This window comes from Oncorhynchus mykiss, chromosome 12, assembly GCF_013265735.2.
Source record: "Oncorhynchus mykiss isolate Arlee chromosome 12, USDA_OmykA_1.1, whole genome shotgun sequence".
Lineage (NCBI taxonomy): Eukaryota > Metazoa > Chordata > Actinopteri > Salmoniformes > Salmonidae > Oncorhynchus > Oncorhynchus mykiss.
The window spans coordinates 97,617,065-97,629,577 of NC_048576.1; the positions used below are offsets into that span (position 1 = coordinate 97,617,065).

Genomic DNA, 12,513 nt, shown 5'->3' on the forward strand with positions numbered 1-12,513 from the left:
CATGAAAAAACATGAGAAACCCATGAGAAACCATGAAAAAACACGAGAAACCATGAAAAAACATGAGAAACCATGAGAAACCCATGAGAAACCATGAGAAACCCATGAGAAACCATGAGAACCCATGAGAAACCCATGAGAAACCCATGAGAACCCATGAGAACCCATGATAAACCCATGAGAACCCATGAAGTAACCATGAGAAACCCATGAGAACCCATGAGAAAACATGAAAAAACATGAGAAACCATGAAAAAACATGAGAAACCCATGAGAAACCCATAAGAAACCATGAGAAACCCATGAGAAACCCATAAGAAACCATGAGAAACCCATGAGAAAACATGAAAAAACATGAGAAACCATAAGAAACCCATGAGAAACCCATGAGAAACCATGAGAAACCCATGAGAAAACAGCTCATTAGTATAATTTGTGCAACGAAGCAAAACTAGTGTTAGTGTGACATCACACCGACTGTGTACACAGACTCTTCTTTAGAGACACAGTTATTAACGAGGTGAAATCAATGACCTGAAGTCGTGGCTATCTATCCATCTACAGTACAGTGAATTCAACAAGCTACTGTGGTGTGTGTGTGTGTGTGTGTGTGTGTATGGGTGGCACAGTACAATCATGACATACACAGAAAAGAGCTCTCTCAATCTATAGGTATTACAGAACCTATACACTCTATATATGAGCTGCCCCCCCCTTACATACACCCTAGATCCAGGGATTATCGTCATGGCGATTCATTGATTATAGTGACTACCATGTTGTTCTCCATAAATGGACAGATCTCACCCCCAATGCTCTGACATCTCCTTACCCTCATTCCAGTCTGAGCAAAAGACCGTCCGAACTTACAAACTCCCCAACGTTTATCATTTAATAGATCTGTATGAAAAATAAACATGTAACCTTTATAGACATTGTCCTAACAACTCATGACACTTATTCTCTTAGGAGGCAAATCCTAACTTCCACGTAGGTAACATTTTCACCTCGTCTGCCATGTACATCTTGGCATGACTGAGTGAACATTTGGACTTCAGTGGAACGTTAGGTTTCTCCCCCTAAATAACTACCACCCTGATACCTCTCGTTGGCCTTTCTCTCGGTCCTGGGTGGGGTCGTGTTCACTACAGGGCACACCGTAGCAAAAACGTTTTGCAACGGAAAACATCAAACATTTTGTTCTTATTGGACAAGTTCAGGTAGGTACTTGTACCGTTCGACTCCGTTTCAAAACAATGTATCCCTAATGAACAGGACCCTACGTTTTCAGTGTAGAATTACATGAGGACCGTAATACAATGGGTTTCCCTACTACGCTCATCTTCTATAGCAACACATAACTCTGTGCACGGTGGTTATACACTACTACATAGCACAACAAGCTGGTTATACTCCCTGTATTACCTACACTGTCTATGCATCCCCAATGGCACCCTAAACCCTATGGGCGCTGGTCCAATGTAGTGCACTGTATAGGGAATAGGGTATCATTGGGTCCTGGTCCAATGTAGTGCACTATACAGGGAATAGGGTATCATTGGGTCCTGGTCCAATGTAGTGCACTATATAGGGAATAGGGTATCATTGGGCCCTGGTCCAAAGTAGTGCACTATATAGGGAACAGGGTATCATTGGGCCCTGGTCCAAAGTAGTGCACTATACAGGGAATAGGGTATCATTGGGCCCTGGTCCAAAGTAGTGCACTATACAGGGAATAGGGTATCATTGGGCCCTGGTCCAAAGTAGTGCACTATATAGGGAACAGGGAGTCATTATTATTAACACTTTGTTCACTATGCATCGTAAAGCCTATAAACAACACTATGACACCAGTACGACGCCCGTCTTAAATGCTTATGACAGGTCATGACACTTCATAACAAGTTATAACCTTCACGCCCAGAGAGTAACTGGATCATAGAATCAGAAGTTATAATCTTCACGTCCCCCCGACCAGAGGAATCAGCGTGGAGACTAAACTTGGGGTGAGTCTCAGTGGTCTGATAGTGGCCTCATCTCCTTACTTTCCTTTCCTTGATTGACATGAGGGAGAGGGAGGAGGACAGGAGGGAGAGAGAGGGAGGGAGGACAGGAGGGGGAGGGAGGGAGGAGGACAGGAGGGGGAGGGAGGGAGGAGGACAAGAGGGGGAGGGAGGGAGGGAGGAGGACAGGAGGGAGAGAGAGGGAGGGAGGACAGGAGGGGGAGGGAGGGAGGAGGACAGGAGGGGGAGGGAGGGAGGAGGACAGGAGGGGGAGGGAGGGAGGAGGACAGGAGGGGGAGGGAGGGAGGAGGACAGGAGGGGGAGGGAGGGAGGGGTGAGTCTCAGTGGTCTGAAGTGGCCTCATCTCCTTCCTTTCCTTTCCTTGATTTGCACTGATCAGAGAAGACAGGACAGGTGAAAGGAAGTATCTGAGTGGAGCATCTTTCACCTGTCCTGTCAGTGTAGATGAAAGAGAAGACAAAGAAGAGGAAGTGACTATTGAGACACACCCTTGGTCCCCGTTGCACACCTCACGGTTGATCGATACTGGATCCCGGCATCAAACATCCGAACGGTCCATAATATGACCAACGACTCCCATCTCTACCAAGCTATCAGATCTTAACCCGAAGGAATCTTAAAATCCCTCGTCTTAACCTACCCACGCCATCTGTTACACTTCCTCGTCCGCTCACCTACGACCTTTACCCACTTTTGAACGTGATCGAACGGCTCAGTTAGCCAATCAAAAGTGGCGCGCTCCGGTTTGCAAATATTCCCATTGTTAAATCAGTAATAAATGATTGTAGGCTAGTGGACGGTCATCCTGGAGCTCGTGAACCCAGAGAGAGAGTGTGTGTGTCAACCTAACTTAGAATAATTATCAGCATCATCAAGTAAACACCATAATACTGCTAGTCTCCAGATAGTGTCATTCAGTACCACAGTTTCTCTTCTTGGCAACATAATAACAGTTCATCATTGGTGGGATAGAGAAAGGAGGCGGGACATCTAACAGTTGATTGACAGATAGAGTAGACGGCGAGTTTCAGCTGTAAACCACAGACAGCTGTCAGTTGTTTTGAGTGTCTGTTGTTTTAAGTTCTGTCCCATCCCCAGGCGTGGAAGTGTGTGTGCGTGTGCGTGTGCGTGAGTGTGTGTGTGTGTGTACGTGTGCGTGTGTGCGTGCGCGAGTGTGTGTGTGTGTGTGTGTGTGTGTGTGTGTGAGAGTGTGTGTGTGTGTGTGTGTGTGTGTGTGTGTGTGTGTGTGTGTGTGTGTGTGTGTGTGTGTGTGTGTGTGTGTGTGTGTGTGTGTGTGTGTGTGAGTGTGTGTGTGTGTGTGTGTGTGTGTTTAACTGTTACTCTTGATCTCCAGGATAGAGGGGTTGTGGTCCAGAATGGCCAAGATGATTTTATCCATATACTGTCTCAGACGTAGGTTAACACACTCCTGTTCCTTCAGAGCATCCACCAACTAGAGGAGACGAGGGAGGAGGAGGAGGACAGGAGGGAGAGGGAGGGAGGAGGACAGGAGGGAGAGGGAGGGAGGGAGAGGGAGGGAGGAGGACAGGAGGGAGAGAGAGGGAGGGAGGAAGACAGGAGGGAGAGGGAGGGAGGGAGAGGGAGGAGGACAGGAGGGAGAGGGAGGGAACGGGGAGAGGGAGGGAGGGAGGACAGGGACAGGAGGAAGAGGGAGGGAACGGGGAGAGGGAGAGGGAGAGGGAGGAGGACAGGAGGGAGGGAGGGAGGGAGGGAGGGAGGGTAGGAAGGGGTAGAGAGAGAGCAACATTTTTTAAAACAAATAAAATGACATTTGACACAAAGTGACTAACATGAGCCTGTAGCTCAACCGTCCCCTCTCCTGATGGTTTCTGTATGTCACTCTACCCCACTCCACTCTACCCCACTCCACTCCACTCTACCCCACTCTACCCCACTCCACTCTACCCCACCCCACTCTACTCTACCCTACCCCACCCCACTCTACCCCACTCCACTCTACCCTACCCCACCCCACTCCACTCTACCCCACCCCACTCCACTCTACCCCACTCCACTCTACCCCACTCCACTCTACCCCACTCCACTCCACCCCACTCCACCCCACCCCACTCTACTCCACTCTACCCTACCCCACTCTACCCCACTCCACCCCACTCTACTCTACCCCACTCTACCCCATCCCACTCCACTATACCCCACCCCACTATACTCCACCCTACTCTACCCCACCCTACTCTACCCCACCCCACTCTACCCCACCCTACCCCACCCCACTCCACTCTACCCTACCCCACTCCACTCCACTCTACCCTACCCCACTCAACCCTACCCTACCCCACTCTACCCTACCCCACTCTACCCTACCCCACTCTACCCCACCCCACCCCACTCTACCCTACCCCACTCTACCCTACCCCACTCTACCCCACCCCACTCTACCCCACCCCACAGTCAGACCCTCTCACCTCGTCCCTAGAAGCGTTGTCGATCTCAGCAGCCAGTGACTGGGCCTTGGTGTGGCAGGCAAACAGGTTCTTAGCTTCATACAGACTCAGACTGAGGATCTGACTGTTCAGGTCATCGTTCTGGTCCCGCAGCTTAAAGTTCTCCTGTAGGGTGGAGAGAGAGGGAGAGGGGGTGGAGAGAGAGGGAGAGGGGGTGGAGAGACAGGAAGGAAGAAAGGAGGGTAGAGAGAGAGAGAAAGGGGAGGAGGGTGGGAGGGAGGGAGGGTTGAAGGAAGAGGGTGGGGAGAGGGAGGAGGGTGGAAAGAGGGAGGGAGGGTTGAAGGAAGAGGGTGGGGAGAGGGAGGAGGGTGGAAAGAGGGAGGGAGGGAGGGTTGAAGGAAGAGGGTGGGGAGAGGGAGGGAGGGTTGAAGGAAGAGGGTGGGGAGAGGGAGGGAGGGTTGAAGGAAGAGGGTGGGGAGAGGGAGGAGGGTGGAAAGAGGGAGGGAGGGAGGGTTGAAGGAAGAGGGTGGGGAGAGAGAGGGAGGGTTGAAGGAAGAGGGTGGGGAGAGGGAGGGAGGGTTGAATGAAGAGGGTGGGGAGAGGGAGGGAGGGTTGAAGGAAGAGGGTAGGGAGAGGGAGGGAGGGTTGAAGGAAGAGGGTGGGGAGAGGGAGGGAGGGTTGAATGAAGAGGGTGGGGAGAGGGAGGGAGGGTTGAAGGAAGAGGGTAGGGAGAGGGAGGGAGGGTTGAAGGAAGAGGGTGGGGAGAGGGAGGGAGGGTTGAAGGAAGAGGGTAGGGAGAGGGAGGGAGGGTTGAAGGAAGAGGGTAGGGAGAGGGAGGGAGGGTTGAAGGAAGAGGGTAGGGAGAGGGAGGGAGGGTTGAAGGAAGAGGGTAGGGAGAGGGAGGGAGGGTTGAAGGAAGAGGGTAGGGAGAGGGAGGGAGGGTTGAAGGAAGAGGGTAGGGAGAGGGAGGGAGGGTTGAAGGAAGAGGGTAGGAAGAGGGAGGGAGGGTTGAAGGAAGAGGGTAGGGAGAGGGAGGGAGGGTTGAAGGAAGAGGGTTTCATCGGGGTTTTGTGTACGTCTCTTTGTGTGTGTACACGTTCAGCGTGTGTGTGTGTGTGTGTCTGTGTGTGTGTGTGTGCGTGTGTGTGTGTGTGTGTATGTGTAAGTGTGTGTCTATGTGTGTGTGTGTGTGTGTCTATGTGTGTGTCTATGTGTGTGTGTGTCTATGTGTGTGTGTGTGTGTGTGTGTGTGTGTGTGTCTGTGTGTCTATGTGTGTGTGTGTGTGTGTCTACGTGTGTGTGAGCCTCACCTGTTTGAGTCTCTTGACCTCATGCTCCATCTCTATTTCCCGTGTCTTGGCGTTGTATTCTGATAGCCCCGCCCCCTGCCCCGCCTCTGAACCCAGCTTAAACAGCTGCAGGTGCTCCAACTCCCGACGCAGGTCCTCTATCAACTACAAAGATGGAGGGGGGGGGGGGGGTACAGAGGGAGGGAAGGGGAGAGAGGGAGAGAGGGAGAGGGAGAGATGGAGGGAGAGGTGGAGGGGGAGAGAGGGAGAGATGGAGGGGGAGAGAGGGAGAGATGGAGGGAGAGAGAGGGAGAGATGGAGGGGGAGAGAGGGAGAGAGAGGGAGAGATGGAGGGAGAGAGAGGGAGAGATGGAGGGGGACAGAGGGAGGGACAGAGAGGGAGGGAGAGATGGGGAGGGACAGAGGGAGGGAGAGATGGAGGGGGAGAGAGGGAGAGATGGAGGGGGAGAGAGGGAGAGATGGAGGGAGAGAGAGGGAGAGATGGAGGGGGACAGAGGGAGGGACAGAGAGGGAGGGAGAGATGGGGAGGGACAGAGGGAGGGGGAGAGAGGGAGGGGGAGACAGAGGGAGGGAGAGTTTGTCTGTCACATCAATGTAGTTTCCTAGGTGGTTAGAAGTTAAAATACAGAAGATGGTGAATTTGGTCACTAAAGCAGTTGAGTGCAATAGGAACGAATGGAGGAAAATATATATTGTGTGTGTGTGTGTGTGTGTGTGTGTGTGTGTGTGTCCGTACCTCTTGCATGGCCTCTCTCTCCTTCTGGAATTCATGTCTGTTCTGCCACAGCTTGTCCATCATCTTCCTGTAGAGGTCCATCTCATCCTTCAGCCTCAGACTGGTGTCCTCTAACCGGTCTGTCATACGCTGCTTCTCCTGGGAGAGGGAGAGGGGAGAGAGAGAGAGATGGGGGAGAGAGGGAGATGGGGGAGAGAGAGAGATGGGGGAGAGGGGAGAGAAAGAGAGAGGGGAGATGGGGGAGAGGGGAGAGAGAGGGAGATGGGGGAGAGAGGGAGATGGGGGAGAGAGGGATATGGGGGAGAGAGAGAGAGAGGGGAGATGGGGGAGAGGGGAGAGAGAGGGAGATGGGAGAGAGAGGGAGATGGGGGAGAGGGGAGGGAGATGGGGGAAGAGTTATCCATTGACAGGCAGACAGGCAGACAGGCAGGCAGACAGGCAGACAGGCACAGGCAGACAGGCAGATAGACAGGCAGATAGACAGGCAGATAGACAGGCAGATAGACAGGCAGATAGACAGGCAGATAGACAGGCAGATAGACAGGCAGATAGACAGGCAGATAGACAGGCAGACTTTATGACCACCCACCTGGTCTAGTTTCTCAGTCTGAGACTTCAGTTTACACACGTTTAGTTTCATCTCCCCATTCTCCTCCTCCAGCTGCTGAACTCTATAGAGAAAACAGTTACCCAGATATCTATCATTTCTACTACCAATTTACAGCTGTTCGTTACTAAGGTGTTCCTGTGCGTTACTAAGGTGTTCCTGTGCGTTACTAAGGTGTTCCTGTGCGTTACTAAGGTGTTCCTGTGCGTTACTAAGGTGTTCCTGTGCGTTACTAAGGTGTTCCTGTGCGTTACTAAGGTGTTCCTGTGCGTTACTAAGGTGTTCCTGTGCGTTACTAAGGTGTTCCTGTGCGTTTCTAAGGTGTTCCTGTGCGTTTCTAAGGTGTTCCTGTGCGTTACTAAAGGTGTTCCTGTTTGTTACTAAGGTGTTCCTGTGCGTTACTAAGGTGTTCCTGTGTGTTACTAAGGTGTTCCTGTGCGTTACTAAGGTGTTCCTGTGCGTTACTAAAGGTGTTCCTGTGCGTTACTAAGGTGTTCCTGTGCGTTACTAAGGTGTTCCTGTGCGTTACTAAGGTGTTCCTGTGCGTTACTAAGGTGTTCCTGTGCATTACTAAGGTGTTCCTGTGCGTTACTAAAGGTGTTCCTGTTTGTTACTAAAGGTGTTCCTGTGCGTTACTAAGGTGTTCCTGTGCATTACTAAAGGTGTTCCTGTTTGTTACTAAAGGTGTTCCTGTGCGTTATTAAGGTGTTCCTGTGCGTTATTAAGGTGTTCCTGTGCGTTACTAAGGTGTTCCTGTTCGTTACTAAGGTGTTCCTGTGCGTTACTAAGGTGTTCCTGTGCGTTACTAAGGTGTTCCTGTGCGTTATTAAGGTGTTCCTGTGCGTTACTAAGGTGTTCCTGTGCATTACTAAGGTGTTCCTGTGCGTTACTAAAGGTGTTCCTGTTTGTTACTAAAGGTGTTCCTGTGCGTTACTAAGGTGTTCCTGTGCATTACTAAAGGTGTTCCTGTTTGTTACTAAAGGTGTTCCTGTGCGTTATTAAGGTGTTCCTGTGCGTTATTAAGGTGTTCCTGTGCGTTACTAAGGTGTTCCTGTTCGTTACTAAGGTGTTCCTGTGTGTTACTAAGGTGTTCCGTTGCATTACTAAGGTGTTCCTGTGCGTTACTAAGGTGTTCCTGTGCGTTACTAAGGTGTTCCTGTGCGTTACTAAGGTGTTCCTGTGCGTTTCTAAGGTGTTCCTGTGCGTTTCTAAGGTGTTCCTGTGCGTTACTAAGGTGGTGTTCCTGTGCGTTACTAAAGGTGTTCCTGTTTGTTACTAAGGTGTTCCTGTGCGTTTCTAAGGTGTTCCTGTGCGTTACTAAGGTGGTGTTCCTGTGCGTTACTAAGGTGGTGTTCCTGTGCGTTACTAAGGTGGTGTTCCTGTGCGTTCCTAAGGTGGTGTTCCTGTGCGTTCCTAAGGTGGTGTTCCTGTGCGTTCCTAAGGTGGTGTTCCTGTGCGTTACTAAGGTGGTGTTCCTGTGCGTTCCTAAGGTGCGCTTCATTTCGCTTGAACTTTTGGGACTATTTCATTGGTTCCGTTGTACCAGACAAACTCAAGAGTGTGTACCTGTTACTGAGCAGCTCTATGTCCGTGTTCTTGTCTCTCTCCATCTTGCAGTAGGTCTCTCTGTGTCTATGTGTCTCTTCCTCCAGGGTCTGATCTGCTCTGCTCTCCTGATCCTTCAGCTGCTCCTCCAGCTCATGAACCCTGGGAGACAGAGAGACGCACAACATCGTCATTACACGAGTGTAATCGATATCAATTACAAGTCTTAAAAAAAACAGAGCGGCCGCGATTCAATCAGAGGCAAGTCGTCACCACTATCAACAACACACCGTTTTAAAAAGGACATTTCCCTTGACGTTAGCAGAGATGGAATTTTACGATAAACACTGCAGCTGTCAAGCTCAAGTCTAAATGAGCTTTCATGTTTACACTAATGTTATCTGATATTTAAAGTACTTCTGTGTATTTGAGTACTGCATTTTCAAAGACACAGCCCAAAAACAAGTACTTCTATTTGAGTACTTATTGTAAAAAACGAAATAGTCCTGCAAAATTGTATTTCAAATACTAAAATACACCAACTTAAATACACTCCTATGCATTTAACCCAGATATTTGAAAATAGTATTTAAAATAAAAGTATTTGAAAATTCTACCAAATACTTTCCAAGTGTATTTCCAAATACATTACAATACTGAAAATATATCTGAATACTCACTTTAAATTTATGTGAAAGTAATTGAGATATTCGAATATATATATATATATATTTTTTTTTTTGAATATATTTATTTATATATTTGATACTGTAGTATTTGAACATAAGTCTGGTGTGTATACAGTATATCTCACCTGTGTACTAGCTGTGTGTTGCCCTGTTTGAGTTTACACTTGAGGTCTCCATTAGCCAGACTGTCATTCTCCAGCTCGGTCACCTTCTTCTCCAGGTAACTCACCTGAGGACAGACACATAGGTTCAGGTGAGACCAAAGAAACGGGACCCGATGCCTCCCGAATCAGCCAAGGAGTGGATTTGGGGTAAAGCCCTGTGGTAGTCTAGTGTCCTGTCCAGGGGGTAAAGCCCTGTGGTAGTCTAGTGTCCTGTCCAGGGGGTAAAGCTCTGTGGTAGTCTAGTGTCCTGTCCAGGGGGTAAAGCCCTGTGGTAGTCCAGTGTCCTGTCCAGGGGGTAAAGCCCTGTGGTAGTCTAGTGTCCTGTCCAGGGGGTAAAGCCCTGTGGTAGTCCAGTGTCCTGTCCAGGGGGTAAAGCCCTGTGGTAGTCCAGTGTCCTGTCCAGGGGGGTAAAGCCCTGTGATAGTCTAGTGTCCTGTCCAGGGGGTAAAGCCCTGTGGTAGACCAGTGTCCTGTCCAGGGGGTAAAGCCCTGTGGTAGTCTAGTGTCCTGTCCAGGGGGTAAAGCCCTGTGGTAATCTAGTATCCTGTCCAGGGGATGGATTTGGCTGTTAGGCCTGAAATAAAACTCTTATATGAAAGAGGTGTTTTTAATTGTGGGATAATAATAATCATAGCAGTTCATTTACAGAGTGAAATGTATGTTTATGGGGGTACGGTTCATTGTGTGTGTGTGTGTGTGTGTGTGTGTGTGTGTGTGTGTGTGTGTGTGTGTGTGTGTGTGTGTGTGTGTGTACAGTGTGTGTTTACCTTCTCAGTAATGTCCACATCACAAGAGTCGATGGAGTCTCTGAACAGGTCCTCTGTGCTTCCCTGACTGCTGCTAAAAGCACTGTGGTTGTGTTGGAACAACTGACTGTAGAGGGGAGGGGAGGAGAGGAGAGGAGAGGAGAGGGGAGGAAGAGAGGAGTGGAGTGGAGTGGAGTGGAGAGGAGAGGAGAGGAGAGGAGAGGAGAGGAAGAGAGGAGGAGGAGAGGAGAGGGGAGGAGGAAGAGAGGAGGAGGAAGAGAGGAGTGGAGTGGAGTGGAGTGGAGTGGAGAGGAGAGGAGAGGAGAAGGAAGAGAGGAGAGGAGGAGGAGGAAGAGAGGAGAGGAGGAGGAAGAGAGGAGAGGAGGAGAGGAGGAGGAGGAAGAGAGGAGGATGAGGAGGAGGAGGGGAGGAGGAGGTAGAGAGGAGAGGAGGAAGAGAGGAGGAGCAGGAAGAGAGGAGGAGGAGGAAGAGAGGAGAGGAGGAGGAGAGGAAGAGAGGAGAGGAGTGGAGTGGAGTGGAGAGGAGGAAGAGAGGAGAGGAGGAGGAGGAAGAGAGGAGAGGAGGAGGGAGAGAGGAGAGGAGGAGGAGGAAGAGAGGAGAGGAGGATGAGGTAGAGAGGAGAGGAGGAAGAGAGGAGGAGCAGGAAGAGAGGAGGAGGAGAGGAGGAGGAGGAAGAGAGGAGAGGAGGAGGAGAGGAAGAGAGGAGAGGAGGAGAGGAGGAAGATAGGAGAGGAGGAGGAGGAAGAGAGGAGAGGAGGAGGAGGAAGAGAGGAGAGGAGGAGGAGGAAGAGAGGAGGAGGAGGAGGAAGAGAGGAGAGAAGGAGGAGGAGAGGAGGAGGAAGGGAGGAGAGGGAAGAAGGAGGAAAGGGGGAGGAGGAAAATAGGAGAAAGAGAGTAGAAAGGTGAGGAAGAGGGGGAGGAGGAGAGGAAAAAGATGAAGAGGTGAGTAATTAACTGTGTGATTAATTTTTGATATAACATTTTTCCCAACGTGTAAGAGGGAGATAAGAGACTAAAACAACTGAACAGCTGATCCATCAGTACAGTACAGTCCCTCCCTCTACCAGCCACCTGAGCCATCAGTACAGTACCTCCCTCTACCAGCCACCTGATCCATCAGTACAGTACAGTCCCTCCCTCTACCAGCCACCTGATCCATCAGATAACCCCAGTACAGTCCCTCCCTCTACCAGCCATCTGATCCATCAGATAACCCCAGTAGACCTGATCCATCAGTACAGTACAGTCCCTCTCCCTCTACCAGCCACCTGATCCATCAGTACAGTCCCTCTCCCTCTCCCAGCCACCTGATCCATCAGATAACCCCAGTAGACCTGATCCATCAGTACAGTACAGTCCCTCTCCCTCTCCCAGTACACCTGATCCATCAGTACAGTCCCTCTCCCTCCTACCTTTCTGTTGTAAAAAGATGAGCTCAGTAACTTACCGTCCAAAGGCAGTGCTGGATATCTTTCTGTTGGGGCTGTAAAAAGATAAACAGGAAAATCACAAATGTTATTGTATAGGATTGGTTTATAACAGGGCATGGAATAGGATTGGTTTATAACACAGGGCATGTTATAGGGTTGGTTTATAACAGGGCATGGAATAGGGTTGGTTTATAACACAGGCATGGAATAGGGTTGGTGAATAACACAGGGCATGGAATAGGGTTGGTTTATAACACAGGGCATGGAATAGGGTTGGTTTATAACACAGGGCATGGTATAGGGTTGGTTTATAACACAGGGCATGGTATAGGGTTGGTTTATAATAGGGCATGGTATAGGGTTGGTTTACAACACAGGGCATGGTATAGGGTTGGTTTATAACACAGGGCATGGAATAGGGTTGGTTTATAACACAGGGCATGGTATAGGGTTGGTTTATAACACAGGGCATGGTATAGGATTGGTTTATAACAGGGCATGGAATAGGGTTGGTTTATAACACAGGGCATGGTATAGGGTTGGTTTATAACACAGGGCATGGTATACAGTTGGTTTATAACAGAGCATGGAATAGGGTTGGTTTATAACACAGGGCATGGTATAGGGTTGGTTTATAACACAGGGCATGGAATAGGGTTGGTGAATAACACAGGGCATGGTATAGGGTTGGTGAATAACACAGGGCATGGTATAGGGTTGGTTTATAACACAGGGCATGGAATAGGGTTGGTGAATAACACAGGGCATGGTATAGGGTTGGTTTATAACACAGGGCATGGTAGAGGGTTGGTTTA

The 12,513-nt window shown here is 49.9% G+C and overlaps 1 protein-coding gene across 3 annotated transcripts in view; it reads right to left on the reverse strand.

The window, feature by feature from the left end:
* Positions 1-3,238: 3,238 nt before the first annotated feature.
* LOC110539076 (rab11 family-interacting protein 4A-like) overlaps positions 3,239-12,513 on the reverse strand; it is a 94,953-nt gene continuing 85,678 nt past the window's right edge. For all 3 annotated transcript variants that reach the window (XM_036939409.1, XM_036939412.1, XM_036939411.1), the window contains 9 exons: positions 11,716-11,751; positions 10,269-10,374; positions 9,463-9,566; positions 8,670-8,810; positions 7,086-7,167; positions 6,497-6,634; positions 5,761-5,904; positions 4,472-4,615; positions 3,239-3,477 (listed from right to left, as the gene is read on the reverse strand). In XM_036939409.1, the coding sequence (XP_036795304.1) occupies positions 3,355-3,477; positions 4,472-4,615; positions 5,761-5,904; positions 6,497-6,634; positions 7,086-7,167; positions 8,670-8,810; positions 9,463-9,566; positions 10,269-10,374; positions 11,716-11,751 (1,018 nt within the window). In that variant the 3' untranslated portion in view covers positions 3,239-3,354. The remainder of the gene's footprint in view (positions 3,478-4,471; positions 4,616-5,760; positions 5,905-6,496; positions 6,635-7,085; positions 7,168-8,669; positions 8,811-9,462; positions 9,567-10,268; positions 10,375-11,715; positions 11,752-12,513) is intronic.